The sequence below is a fragment of the Thamnophis elegans genome, chromosome 4 (assembly GCF_009769535.1).
Source record: "Thamnophis elegans isolate rThaEle1 chromosome 4, rThaEle1.pri, whole genome shotgun sequence".
NCBI classification, from domain to species: domain Eukaryota; kingdom Metazoa; phylum Chordata; class Lepidosauria; order Squamata; family Colubridae; genus Thamnophis; species Thamnophis elegans.
The window spans coordinates 128,709,450-128,723,675 of NC_045544.1; the positions used below are offsets into that span (position 1 = coordinate 128,709,450).

General features: G+C 43.7%; 1 protein-coding gene across 1 annotated transcript in view; it reads right to left on the reverse strand.

Moving 5' to 3' along the window:
- LOC116508144 (WSC domain-containing protein 1-like) overlaps positions 1-14,226 on the reverse strand; it is a 60,092-nt gene that overhangs the window by 27,583 nt on the left and 18,283 nt on the right. The window contains 3 exon segments of the mRNA XM_032216644.1: position 2,256; positions 5,052-5,170; positions 13,502-13,686. Of these exon segments, the coding sequence (XP_032072535.1) occupies position 2,256; positions 5,052-5,170; positions 13,502-13,686 (305 nt within the window).

Consider the following 14,226-nt stretch of genomic DNA (forward strand, 5'->3'; position numbering starts at 1 on the left):
ACAGTTACAGTTAACAGTTAGGGTAAGGTGACCAGACATAACGCTTTTGGCGGGACACCCCCGCTTTTTGATGCATTTTCCCGCGTCCCGCCCGCTTTTTTAAAAGGCACGCTTTTTTTGGCGCTGGCAGCTCCCGCCCATCAGCTGCTGGGCTGGCTCATCCTTCTGTTCTATGCTACCTACAAATTTAAGCCAGCCCAGCCTGCCGCTCACTGATTTGATTGGCTGGACTCCAGCCAATCAGTGAGCTGGCCAACCAGCTCACTGATTGGCTGGACTCCTTAGCTGAGGACGCAGAGGAGTCTCCATTTTATTTTGTCTTTCTTGTTGGGGTTGCAGCTGCGCTTACTGGTGGTGAGTAAAATTAATCATGTTTTGTAAAAAATTTTACTCGGGAGTAAATTTTACTTACTCCCGAGTAAAAATTTTACTCGGGAGTAAAAAGCGGCTGCCGGTCGCGCAGAGAACTTCCACGTGGTTCCATCCAGACTTGCTGCCCGTGCTGGCTGTGAACTCCGCAAAGCCAAAGGGGGAGAAGGCAGGGGGCTGTCTCCTCCTCCCAGCCCAGCAAACAGTCCTTTTTTCAGCTGTGCAGACAACTTCCACGTGGCTCTCGCAGCCCGGCAGAAGCATTTTTTCGGGGGAGGGCTCTGCCTTAAGCAAGAATTGCATTAAAGACCAGAGCAACAGGTATTTCCTTATTTGCCTGGAGAGACAAATAATTCCTAGGGATACTTGCCATGTTCTTTCATCACCATGACGATCTTATTTTTTTGAGCTAAATGTATTTTTCCAGTTTGAATTGGGCATAATCTTTTTTATTGATCCACTGTCAGGAAGAGGGATTATAATTTAAAATAGATGATTTCAGTGGCATCTTTTTTATTAATTTAAATTTCTTTCCGTTCTCCATACCCATCTTCTTGTATCAAAATAATAGCTGTGGATTCATGTTTGAAGCAGTGCAGGAAATCTTGAAAACTTATGAATTTCTCTCCCCTCTGTGGCATTAGGCCTTAGTATCTGATTTGCTATATAACTTAGCAGTAGTTATTAGCACTCTTGGTGAATGATTCCCTTTTCTCAAATTATCTTGAACAATAGTTTGCAGTGTTTTCATATCTTGCACCCAGCTTTTTAAATTTATTATTAAATAATTTGTATTCTATCAGGGGCTTTCAGCAGTTTACAGCAACAAAAATGCCAAATAAATTATATTAATATAAAATCATTGTAACAATTCCACAAAAACAATAAAAAGAAAATCCAGTGATAAAACCATATTAAATCCCAATGGCTCTAGAAGACAGAATAATTTGTACAGCCTTCCTGAATGGACAGCAGGTTAGGGCTCCCTGCTCTAGGAGGTTTCCAAAGGATGGGCACCAGCTGAAACCTTCCTCCTGAGAAAGCCCTACCTTTGTCATGAATGGGATTACAGGGCCTCCCCAGATATTTAAAGCTCTGGTAGATAGCTTTGAGGGGGGTGGTCTTTAAATATTTGGACTTTAAGCTGATTTTGGAACATCTGTAAATTTGAAAGCACAAAAAATGCTATTGGCTTGTTTCCAGATGAGTCATTTACTGTAAGGAGTATAGGCTCAATGTATTTTAAAATAATATTTTATTTATTGTGCATATGATTTTTTAAAATAGTGGTATTCTGTGTTGATTCTTTTTTTAAATTGTCTTAGACTATTTAAAAAAAGATTCTATCCAAAATAAATTGAAACAAGCCATTTTTAAAATTTCTATGCACAATACTTTGAAATGGACTCAGGAGTCATGATTGACACTGAGTGAATTTGCACTTTAATAATCAGGAAGATACAATGGCATTGAAAAAAGTGACTGATGACCATTTTTCACACTTAGCGACCATTTTCACACTTAGTGACCGTTGTGGCATCCTCATGGTTACGCGATCAAAATGTTGATGTTTGGCAACGGATTCGTATTTCTGATGATAGTTTGAAATAGTGACAGTATAAATTATTGCTGTGTAATACTTAACAATGGTTTTTAAGGATTTCTTTATTTATAGAATACCTTTTTTATTTTTTGGGGGGATTTTTACTTTTAAATTGTTTATAAAATGTATTTACTACAAGAAATGTTCCTTTTTGCAAATGTGATCTTTGCAAATCTTTGTGATGCAATATGTTCAGACCAGGTTTATGTGTCTCAAAGTGGCTGCTATTCTATGGGCAGGCCAGGTTGGTGCAAGGCAGCTTTGCCAGATTTGGTGTTTTCACCCTCATTGAATTTTATATCGTATAAATAATGGAAGGAGGAAGGAAGAGAAAAAAGGAGGAAGGGAGTGAGTGAGGAAAGAAGAGGATGGAAGGAGGAGGAAGGAAGGAAGAAAGGGAAAGAGCAGAAGACAGATAAGGTGAAGGTAGATAAGCAAGAGGAATGAAGGAAGAAGTGAGGAGTCTCGAGGAGGGGGAAAACATTTAGTGACCAAAGTTACAATGGCATTGAAAAAAGTGACTGATGAGCATTTTTCACACTTAGCGACCGTCGAGACCATTTTTCACACTTAGCGACCGTTGCGACCATTTTTCACACTTAGCGACCGTTGTGACCATTTTTCACACTTAGCGACCGTTGCAGCATCCTCATGGTCACGTGATCAAATTTTGTTTGGCAACAGATTCGTATTTATGCTGGTTTCAGTGTCCTGGGGTGACCTTTTGACAAAAAATTTTTTTTTAATCAAGCCCCCCCCCCCCCCCCCCCGGTCAAGGGTGTCCCTCTTTTCCAATCTGAAAATCTGGTCACCTTAAGTTAGGGTCATCTAAAGATTAGTTTCACTTTAGCAGGGCTTAACCCAACTATATATTCAATACATAACAGCCAGTACATTAAAAGGAAAAAAGGCAAAGCAGTGTGGGAAGTTATCCGTGACCCGACAAAAGCGCGAACGTCATAAGCGCGCCGACAGAACCGCGGCGCTAAAACCGCGATGTCAAAAGCACGTCGACAACCGCGCCGACAGAAGCGCGATTTAAATTAAGGTAAGGTTTAGGGTTAGGTTTAGGGTTAGGTTTAGGTTAGGGTTAGGTTTAGGGTTAGGGTTAGGTTTTGGGTTAGGTTACAGCGCGCTTCTGTCGGCGCGCTGTTGTCGGCGCGCTTCAGGGCTCATTTGTCGCTCCTTCGTCGCGCAGTTTTGTCGGCGCGGTTTAGTGAGGCCGCTTTTGGCATTCGCGCATTTGTGGTGGAACCAAGTTATCATCCAGCCCTCTCCCAGAAAAATGAAATATCGTAGGAAATATTGAAAAGGCAGAATATTCTCTGGATATGAAAAGAAAGAAACATGTTTTAAAAGACAGAATAGTTGCCTGTAGCTTCCTGCCCATCCCCACTGTTAATGGGCCATTAAGACGGCCAAGCTAGTCCACTTTACATAATAAAGACTTCTCCACCAGCTACAGGAAAGCATGATAATATTGGCCCTTTACTCAACTGACCACATGGCATCTGAGAACTCATCCATACCTGGATTCAAAACACAGCCTAGAGAGTTGCCCCTGCATGGCCCCATGGGAGTTGGACAACCAAGCAGAATACATTTCTTACACAGGAACAGGAAACAGAGAGGTGGGACTGAACAAGTTATAAAAAGCCTAGCAAGCCCCTCCCTCAGCCCTTCTCTTCTCCACCAACATTGAAGCATGTGATCACCTTTTCTGTTCAGGGCTCAAGCCGTGTGGTCCTGTCCACCAATAAACCATCTTTCCAAGCATCCTCCATGTCTCCAGTGTCTTTTTCCCCACTTGGAGCTGAACCCAGAAGGACATTTATTTCATCAGCAAGTAACAAAAAGGCCTAGCGATGGATGGGTAAGAGCAGGAAAGTTGAAGAAAGAAAGAAGCTAATTCTGGCTGCATAAGATCAAGTCTTAAGGACAAATGTATACAAAGCCGAATTGAGAAGGGCACAACAGACAGGAAATGCCATCTGTAAAGAAGCTGAGGAACAAGAGGACCAGGAAACAGAGGACCGTCTGGTTAGCTTGTGCAAGAAGATCACACGGGGTTTGCAAACAATGGCACGACAAGGTAGCAAAAATGATGCATAGGAAATCTCCAGGAAATACTACTTGCCGGAAAGCAAGAATTGATGGGATCACAAATAAGATGAAGTAATATGAAATGAAGAGGCTAAAGTGCTCTGGGAAGACCCCAGACTTAACAATTGTTGATAAGAAAAAAAAAAAAATGTCTGTCTAGTGGATATTGCTGGAGATGATGGGATGGAATAGAATACAAAGAACTGGAAAGAGAGAGAGAGAGAGAAAAATCACAAATATACAGAGTTGCAAACAGCGGGAGAACAATTGTGACAATAGAAAGCAAAGATAGTGCCAGTGGTAATAGCGGTCTTGGTTGCAGTTCCAAAACATCTGGTTCCAAAACATCTGGAATACCATTGGCATTGACAAAATCACCAGTGGTCAATTGCAAAAGGCAGCTTTAAAGGTAGCCTTCCAACTTACTATCACAGCTGAGCCCCAAATTAGGGTTGCTAGGTGAAAATATTTGTTCAGCGTGTTTGCCCATTTTGCGACTTTTCTCGCCACGGTTGTTAAATGAATCTCTGCAGTTTGGTAAGTTAATAAGACGGCTGTTAAGTGAATCTGGCTGCCCCCATTGATTTGGCTTGCCAGAAGGTCGCAAAAGGGGATTGCGTGACCCCGGGTATATGAGCCAGTTGCCAAGTATCTGAAGTTGAACATGTGACCATGTGGATGCTGCAATGGTCATAAGTGTGAAAAACCTCACAATGTGAAAAACAGTCATAGGACACTTTTTCATACTGTACTAACTTTGAATGTCATTAAATGAACATTGTTAAGTCAAAGATTACCTGTACTTGGAAGCTTAATCCTGCAGCCAATATCTTATTAAACCCATTCAACTATGACCACCATAATAATATATTAAAGAGATAGAAAGGAGGGGAAAGGAAGGAAAAGAAGTAGGAAGGGAGGGAGGGAGGCAGAAAGAAGGGAGGAGGGAGGAACAATAAGGAAAAGGAATTCTTACCTTTTTGGAGCAAAATTCAGAGCACATCTCCACGTCAAATGAATGTATTAATGAGGCTGGCAAGATGTTTGTTAAATTTTCTGGTACTTTAAAACATCCTCGATAGATAATATTTTGCCCTGCAAAGAAAGACAGAAGTTTGTTCTTAGGTAATAACACCATGAAAACCTCCAATCACCACAAAGAATATAACCAACACACACATACATACTCAGAGGGAGGGAGGGGAGATAGAGAGTGGGAGAGGGGCGGGGGGGAGGGAGGGGGAGGAGAGGAGAATACATCTGGTTTCTATTAGCTAGTCAAATTCTTGATTTCAAGCTTGGCCTAAGGTAAAGGTAAGTTCCCTCCCACATATTGCTAGTGTTCCTGACTCTAGGGGGCGGCTTCTCATCTCCATTTCAAGCCAAAAACTGTCCAAAGACTCTCTGTGTTCATGTGGACGTCATGACTAAATGCCGAAGGCGCACGCAACGCTGTTACCTTTCCCACCAAACTGGTTCCTATTTTTCTACTTCTTTTTACATGCTTCAAACTTCTAGGTTGGCAAAAGCTGGGACAATAACGGAAGCTCACTCCCTATGCGGTAATTCGAAACCGCCGAACTGCTGCCCTTTTTGATCGACAAGCTCTAGATTAATGTGTGTGTGTGTGTGTGTGTGTGTGTGTGTGTGTGTGTGTGTGTATGGATATAGTATATGTTGTGGCCCAGCAGGAGCCGTTGGGAGCTGTCGATGGACTCCAATAGCGAGGAATCCTATGAGTCTGCTATGGAAGATGTGAAGGACCCTGAGCAGGGTTCAGACTCAGAGCAGGGACCAGAGAGGCTGGTTGGCTACCAGGAGGCGCCTGAGGCATGGAGCAGTGGGGAAGATCAAAGGGAGTTTGTCCCTGATGCCAGGCAACGGAGGGTGGAGAAATAGAGGCAGCAGTTACAGAGACTGACTCATAAGAGATAATCAAGCCCAGGTGGTTGTGGCTTGCCCCCCCCCCCCCAAGAGAGTATATAAGAGGAGACTTTGGGAGGAATCCTTTTGCAGGACACAACCGTTCGTAATAATCTGGAGAGCTCCTTGTCTGGAGTTCTTGTGTCTGCCTTGTGTTCCGTGTCTGTTGGAGTCTGGGTTGCTGCCAACTTCTTGCCAGTGAGTCGTGTCTGGGCTTTCAGCCAACAGGATTATAATTGCTGTGAAAGAAGAGTGGCAAACAGCTAAGCCTGTGTCTGCGTTCATTACCGGACGGAGGGGGCCCAGAACAAACAAACAAACATACATACATACATACATACATACATACATACATACATGATAAATAGATAGATAGATAGATAGATAGATAGATAGATAGATAGAGAGAGAGAGATAGATAGATAGATAGATAGATAGATAGATAGATAGATAGATAGAGATAGATAGATAGATAGTAGTAGATAGATAGATAGATAGATAGATAGATATAGAGAGATGGAGAGATATAGATTAGATATAGATTAGATATAGATATCCCCAAAAAAATCCTCTTCCTGGAAAGATCTCAAATTTCAATGATTGCAAAAACAGCTTCTGGAAGCCTCCTGTGTACTTGTGTCAGGAGGGGAAAGGGGATTTTTTTTTTTAACCAAACACATTTCTTCATCTTTATTCCTTTTCATAGGCAGGAAAGTTATTTCAATGTTCAAATGCTAAACAGATTTCTACTGTGGTGATCTGTCTCTGGAGATTCTCAGTTCATCCAGGTCATGGTTGTTGCAAAGGTGTTTTTTTTTCAAGAAGCAACTGGAGTTTCTTGGTTTTTTCCTTGAAGATATTCGGCTTCTCATCTAAGAAGCAGTTCTGTTAGAAGAAGTTTGTTGGATGAGAAGCAACATATATCAAGGACAAACAAAAAAAGTAGAGTTGCCATTTCAAAAAAAGCACTTTGCCATACTGTGATCATTATCATCATCGTAGGGATGGTTCCAGGAAGCACTACTGCTGATTCACTCTTGGGCATGCATGCATGTTTGATGTGCATATGCAGAAGCAAAAAACAAGATGGCACTGCCTATGGCGCTACCTATGGCGCTGCCCAGAGAACCAGTTTGGGGGCGCGGCAGGCCTGGGTCGCTGTCCTGCATCATCGTCTTTAATGAACCCATAATCCCATACCAGATGGAGTCTGAGCAACTGAATGAAGCTGAGTGTTTAGTGGCCAGATGCCCTTCCTGTCGCCAATGCAGAGTTGTATTCAATACAATACAATAGCAGAGTTGGAAGGGACCTTGGAGGTCTCCTAGTCCAACCCCCTTCTAGGCAGGAAACCCTATACCATTTCAGAAAAATTGCTATCCAACATCTTTTTAAAGACTTCCAGTGTTGGGGCATTCACAACTTCTGGAGGCAACTTCTGTTCCACTGATTAATTGTTCTAACTGTCAGGAAATTACTCCTTAGTTCTCAGTCACTTCTCTCCTTGATTAGTTTCCACCCATTGCTTCTTGTTCTATCCTCAGGTGCCTTGGAGAATAGTTTGACTCCCTCTTCTTTGTGGCAACCCCTGAGATATTGGAAAACTGCTATCATGTCTCCCTTATTTCTTCTTTCTATTAAACTAGACATCCCCAGTTCCTGCAACCGTTTTTCATATGTTTTAGTCTCCAGTCCCCTAATCATCTTTGTTGCTCTTCTCTGCATTCTTTCTAGAGTCTCCACATTTTCTACATCGTGGCGACCAAAACTGGATGCCATATTCCAAGTGTGGCCTTACCAAGGCATTATAAGGTAGTATTAACACTTTATGTGATCTTGATTCTATCCCTCTGTTTATGCAGCCTAGAACTGTGTTGGCTTTTTTGGCAGCTGCTGCACACGGCTGGCTCATCTTTAAATGGTTGTCCACTAGGACTCCAAGATTCCTCTCACAGTTACTACTATTGAGCAAGGTACCACCTATACTGTACCTGTGCATTTTGTTTTTGTTACCTAACTGTAGAACCTTACTCTTTTCACCATTGAATTTCATTTTATTAGATAGTGCCCAATGTTCGTTTGTCAAGATCCTTTTGTTTCTTAAGCCTGTCTTCTGGAGTGTTGGCTATTCCTGCCAGCTTGGTGTCATCTGCCCAATTTGATGAGTTCTCTATTTATTCCCTCATCTAAATCATTGATGAAGATGTTGAAGAGTACTGGGCCTAAAACAAAGCCTTGGGGTACTCCACTGCATACTTTCCTCCATGTAGATGCAGTTCCATTGAGGACTACACGTTGAGTGCGGTTGGTCAGCCAGTTACAAATCCATCTGGTGGTGATGCTGTACAACCCACATTCTTCTACTTTATCTAGTAGTAGGTTATGGTCTACCTTATCAAATGCCTTACTGAAGTCCAAGTAAACAATATCAACAGCATTCCTCTGGTCCACTAATTTGTCACTTTGTCAAAGAATGCAATAAGATTAGTCTGGCATGATCTGTTTTTGACAAACCCATGTTGGCTTTTGGCTATTACTTTGCTTGTTTCTAGGTGTTCACTAATTCATTGCTTGATTATCTTTTCCAGAATCTTTCCTGGTATTCAACAGATAGAATCTCAATGTGCCCAGAGAGAGAGAAATATCTGCCTCTACCTAGGATCGAACTCACAGCTTCCTGATTGTGAGGAGAAAGTTCCACCTCTAGGCCACCACAACACTCTTTGGGACACTGTGATGGTCAGAAATAAAAACAGCTAAATCCAGGGGCACCCAAGCTTTCCAAAAAAATTCAGTTGAATGATTCAGTTATAAAAAAATAATAATGTTCTTATAAAGATTTGCCAAAGATCCTTGAAAGCTAGGAGACTTTAATGAAGGAGGAAGCCATGGATTGTACGTAGAGGTAATGTTATATACAGATAGTCCTTGATTTGCGGCCACAATTGACCCCAAAATTTATGTCGCTAAGTTAGACAGTTGTTAAGTGATTCTTGGCCCATTTTTGCAACCTTTCTGGCCACTGTCGTCAAGTGAATCACTGCAGTTGTTTTGTTAGCCACATGGTTGTTAAGTGAATCTGACTCCCCCATTGACTTGGCTTCTCAGAAGGTCAATACATGCAGGGGTGGGCTTCAAAAGTTTCAGCAGTGGGTTCTCTGCTGGGTTGCTGGGTGGGTGCGGCCTAGTTGACCTCCTGCACCATAACGGGGGACGTTTTCACCTTCCCCAGGCTCTGGAGGCCTTCCTTGAGGCTCTGGGAGCATGAAAACTGTCTCCCCCAGGCTCTGGAGGCCCTCCGGAAGCCGGAAACAGGCTCCTTCCGGCCTTCTGGAACTTCCGTGAGGACCCCTTTTTTAAAGTGACCAGATTTTAAAATTGGTTAAGCGGGACACCATTGACGGGGGGCGGGGCGATGTGTTCTTGATTAAAAATTTTGCCGCCCGGCGCTGCGGCTGAGGTGAAGCCGCCAAAGCTCCTGCTGGCGCCCCTGTCCGTGGCTGCCTCCTCCTCCACTTGGAGCACCTGAGCTGGGCACCACGTTACTCCTGCCCCCTCCTCCTCCTCCACCGTGCTTTTGAGAAGCCATAGGGCCTTTTGTTTCCTGCTCCCCCCGCACCCACCCTCCGCCGCCTTCCTACTGGCTCCCGCGGCCTCATGACTCCTCAAAAGCACGGCGGAGGAGGAGGGGCAGGAGTAATGCGGTGCACAGCTCAGGTGCTCCGAGCAGAGGGGGAGGAGCCGCTGCCATGGGCGGGGGTGCCAGAGGGAGATTGGCGGCTTCACCTCAGCCGCAGCACCGGGTGGCAAAAGTTTTAATCAATAACACACACCCCCATCCCATTCCCAGGCAGAAGAAAGAGACTCCGGGGAGGAGAGCTTGGCCAGTCATTGGAAGGCGTTTGAGAAGGAGAAAAGCAGGCAAGGAAACTTCTCAAGAAGTTCCAGAAGCAGCTGCTTCTCCTCTGGGCTGGAGGGAGGGGAGGAGAAGGAAGGAAGGAAAGAAAGACGGGAGGGAAAGAAAGAGGGGAGGAAGGCGAAAGGGAGGAAGGGGAAAGGGAGGAAGGGAAGAGAAGGGAGGGAGGGAGGGAGGAAGAACCCGGCTTTCCCGAGAACAATCTGCTCCGGGCCGGGGATGGCAAACCAAGAAGTTTAGATGGGACTTCACTGGCAGTTGCAAAGCAGCCTTCCCTCGATTGCCTTCCCCCAACGCCCCCCAACCCTTTCAAAAGCCACCCCCATCGCCAGCCTCTCCAAACCGGATCCCCGCCTGCCTCCCCTCGGCTCACCCGGACCAGTTTGCTGACGGCGGCTTGCACGGCATGGCTGCAGGGAGAGTGGCACCCAAGAGAAGCGGGCAAAAAAAAAAAAACCTTCCGATGGCTGAGCCGCTTGGCCCGGACCAAGCCTCCTCCTTGCCACACTGCCGCCACCAGAAAGCCATCGCTCTCCCTGCAGAAAAATGGCACGCGTCAGCACTTGCACGCACAGGAGGGGAGGGAGCCTCGCCCCTCGTCGGGCGCTGCGAGCAAGGCGAGTGGAGAGGGAAACCACTGCCCTCTAAGGCCACATCGGGAATGACATTTCAGAGAAATACAAACTTTTTTTTAACGGCATCCTTTTTAAAATTGATGATTCAACGTCTTTTCTTTCTTTGGAAAATCGGGACTTTTTTGAACATGCCGTGGGACATGGGACAAATTATTAAAAATTGTGACTGTCCCGCCAAAAGCGGGACATCTGGTCACCTTAACCTTTTCCCCCCTCCCTGAGCCTCCATGCAGGCCCTGCACATACCTAACATCCAAAACGGGCCGCATGGAGACTCCTGGGAGGAGTGGAGGGTTGTGGAGGTTGGCAGTGGGGCATGGTGGTTAGGACCAGCCAGAGATGGGATTTGGAGGTTCTCTGAACCGTCTGTAATGCTAGCTATGGGTTCTCCCGAACCCGGGCAAATCCATAGCACACCACCCCTGAATACATGCCAGTCGCCAAGTATGTAAATTTTGATCATGTGACCACAGGGATGCTACAATAGTCATAAGTGTGAAAACAGATGATAAGTCACTTTTCCAGTGCTGTTGCAACTTGGATAGTCACTAAAGGAATAGTTTTAAATCAAGAAGTATCTGCATTTCATTCTGACTTTTGTCCTTTAAAGGGGGAACACCTAAGGACCGGAGCTTCTGCATTTTCGGCCAAAAACAAAAGGAAACCTACAAAGAGGTCAAATTCTTCTTGATCATTATTCTTTTAAATGAAATGTTCAAAAAAGTCCTGGCTTCATTAAGGAGGAAGCGGGCTCCCTTATTAGAAAATTCTTAAGCAACTGATTTTATGTGATGAATCAATTAATCTTGATTAAATCTGCATATGGAAGATGACAAAAATGCATTCTCTGCCACATCAGGACAGGAGAGTCAGCCAGAATGTGAAAGTACCTTTTCGGGTGATATACTTTGCAGAATCTGTAAGTATCCCGATTAAGAACAGTTTTCAAAAAAAAGAAAAAAATTAATTAATTGGGGCATACTTTAAGAAAAATGCAGAGGCTGCAATTCTTCAGCCAGAAATTTTTGGATTAAGTTACATTGCAGACTTTATTTCTAAGTCAAAAATGAGATAGTAAATGCTAATCATTTAATCTCCCCCCCCCCAATTAATCATTAATTGTTCTGGCTATTTTCATCAATAATAATGCTTTTTTTTTATTTAGGCATTTCTTAGAGCCGAATTGGTATCAATCAGAATTTTGAAAGCTTCAGTGTTAGTCCCCAACTTATGACCACAATTGAGCCAAAAATGTATAGTGTTAAGTGAAACAAATGTTAAGTGAATTTTATGACTTTTCTTGGCACAGACGTTAAGTGAATCACTGCAGTTGTTAAGTTAGTCACACAGTTGTTAAGTGGATCTGGCTTCCCTATTGACTTTGCTTGTCAGAAGGTTGCAAAACAAGATCATGTGATACCCCCCCCCCTCCATCCAGGACACTGCAACTTTCATAAATAAGAGTCAGTTGACAAGCATTCAAATTTTGATCACGTAACCGGGGGGATCGTAAATGTGAAAAATGGTTATAAGCCACATATTTCAGTCAAATGTTCACTAAATGAATGGACTACCTGTATTTCCTCTTTCCACTCAAACATTCCGAATTCTGGGAACAAATAATTAAAGCAATCAATAAACATTTGTACTTGAAGAAGTGTTAACACTGATGCAAATTTGGGAAATGCGCCAAGAAGAAGGTTAAACTCTGCAGGTTAAAAGTCCTTTTTATTAGCAGAGGGAACAGTGTTAGTGTTCCTTCTTCACAAATGGCATTCCTAGAGTGTTTGAGAAAAATAAGAATGAATCAGAGGTTTAAATATATTATTTCCCACTCGTAACAGGATAACTAGAAAAGGATGAAAAAGGAAATGTTGTTTTTTCTTTAAAACCAAAAGGATAAACAAAGTTTACCCTGAATTTTATTTTCATTGCAAAATCAACTCTTACTCATTACATTTTTTTTATGAATCTTCCATTTTTTTCTTTTGTTTGGTCCCTTAATGCTGGACTACAGCTAGGAAGGATGTGGTGGCTCAGTGGCTAAGATGCTGAGCTTGTCAATCAGAAGGTTGGCAGTTCAGCGGTTCGAATCCCTAGAGAGGATTGAGCGGAGTGACGGAGTAAGCTCCCATTACTTGTCCCAGCTTCTGCCAACCTAGCAGTTCGAAAGCATGTAAAAGTGCAAGTAGAAAAACATTCCATGCTTCCGATGTTTAGTCCTGCCGGCCACATGACCATGGAGACGTCTTCGGACAGCACTGGCTCTTTGGCTTTGAAATGGAGATGAGCACCACCCCCTAGAGTCGGGAACGACTAGCACAAATGTGCGAGGGGAACCTTTACCTTTACCTTACAGCTAGGATAGGAGCTAAGAATCCCTCAACAGAGTTAGTTGTGGAAAGTCCTGATCTATATGTCCCTAGGGTCAAAGTGAGTTGATGTGAACATCAGCAAAGATACAACCTAGAATTGTACTAATGAGGCAAATATAGAGTTCAAAATACAATCCCATCAATTTCCCAGTTCCATCTCCTGAACCCATCTTCTGTACCAGAGGTGGTTTTGTCGGTTTTCCCTGGATCGGGTGAACAGGTAGTGGTGGTGGCAGGAGGCTCCACCCATCCAGCCGGACGCTTCCTGCGCATGTGCAGAAGCATCGCGATTACGTGAGCACTCGCACGCATGAGCAAACCAGTAGTAAGATAAATAGAAACCCACCACTGTCCTGTACCCATCATAGAGATTTAGAAGCATTTTTGGGTCCCACCCATTAAAGCCTTCTGCTTGATTGTTTGTCTGGTATTAATCCCTGCTTATCTACTTACTTACTGCTTATCCCTGCTTATCTATTAACACCAGACAAACAGTCAAACAGAAAATAATACATGCATTCAGTTCCCCATCCCTATTGGGAATAAAATACTCACTTAAGAAGCTTACATCACTTACGTCGTTTAGGCCCTGCCCCCGATTCCTCCACCTGGTAAACAGAGAGCCTGTTGATGCCTCCACAGATGGTCCCTTTCTCCCCTTTACACTCATTGTTACACTCTTCCTGCTTTGCAATATTCACTGGCAGCTGGTTTCCACAATAGCATTCTGTTCCATATTCCAAGCCGGCATATTTATAAGTTCTGGACAAAACCAAAAAGAAAATTCTTCTTATATCATCATTGCAACCGATACCAAAAAAAAACCACATTTGCGTGATGTTCAAAAGCAGAGGGAGGGGGGTCCTGGGAAATGGTGGTGGAGGAAATCAAAGGGAAATTGAAAGGTGAGAAGTTGAAGAAGGAAAGGTAGAGCTTTCAAGGACTCTTTATAAAGCCCTAGTAAGGCCACACTTGGAATACTGCATCCAGTTTTGTTCGCCACGATGTAATAAAGATGTTGAGTGGAAAGAGTGCAGAGAAGAGCAACAAAGATGATTAAGGGCCTGGATACTAAAACATATGAATGGTTTCAGGAACAGAGGTGGGTTGCTGCCGGCATTATTGCCTGTTTGCAACCCATGTGCAATGTGCACACGTGTGTGTTTGTATGCTCTTCAATGTAAATTGTTCCATGCACAGTCATTTAAATCCAAAATGGCGGCACCCAAGCAGAAGTGAGGGAACCAATCCAGGGGCGTGGAAGGCCTGGGTCACTGCCAGTTCTGTGACACAGGCCTGAAT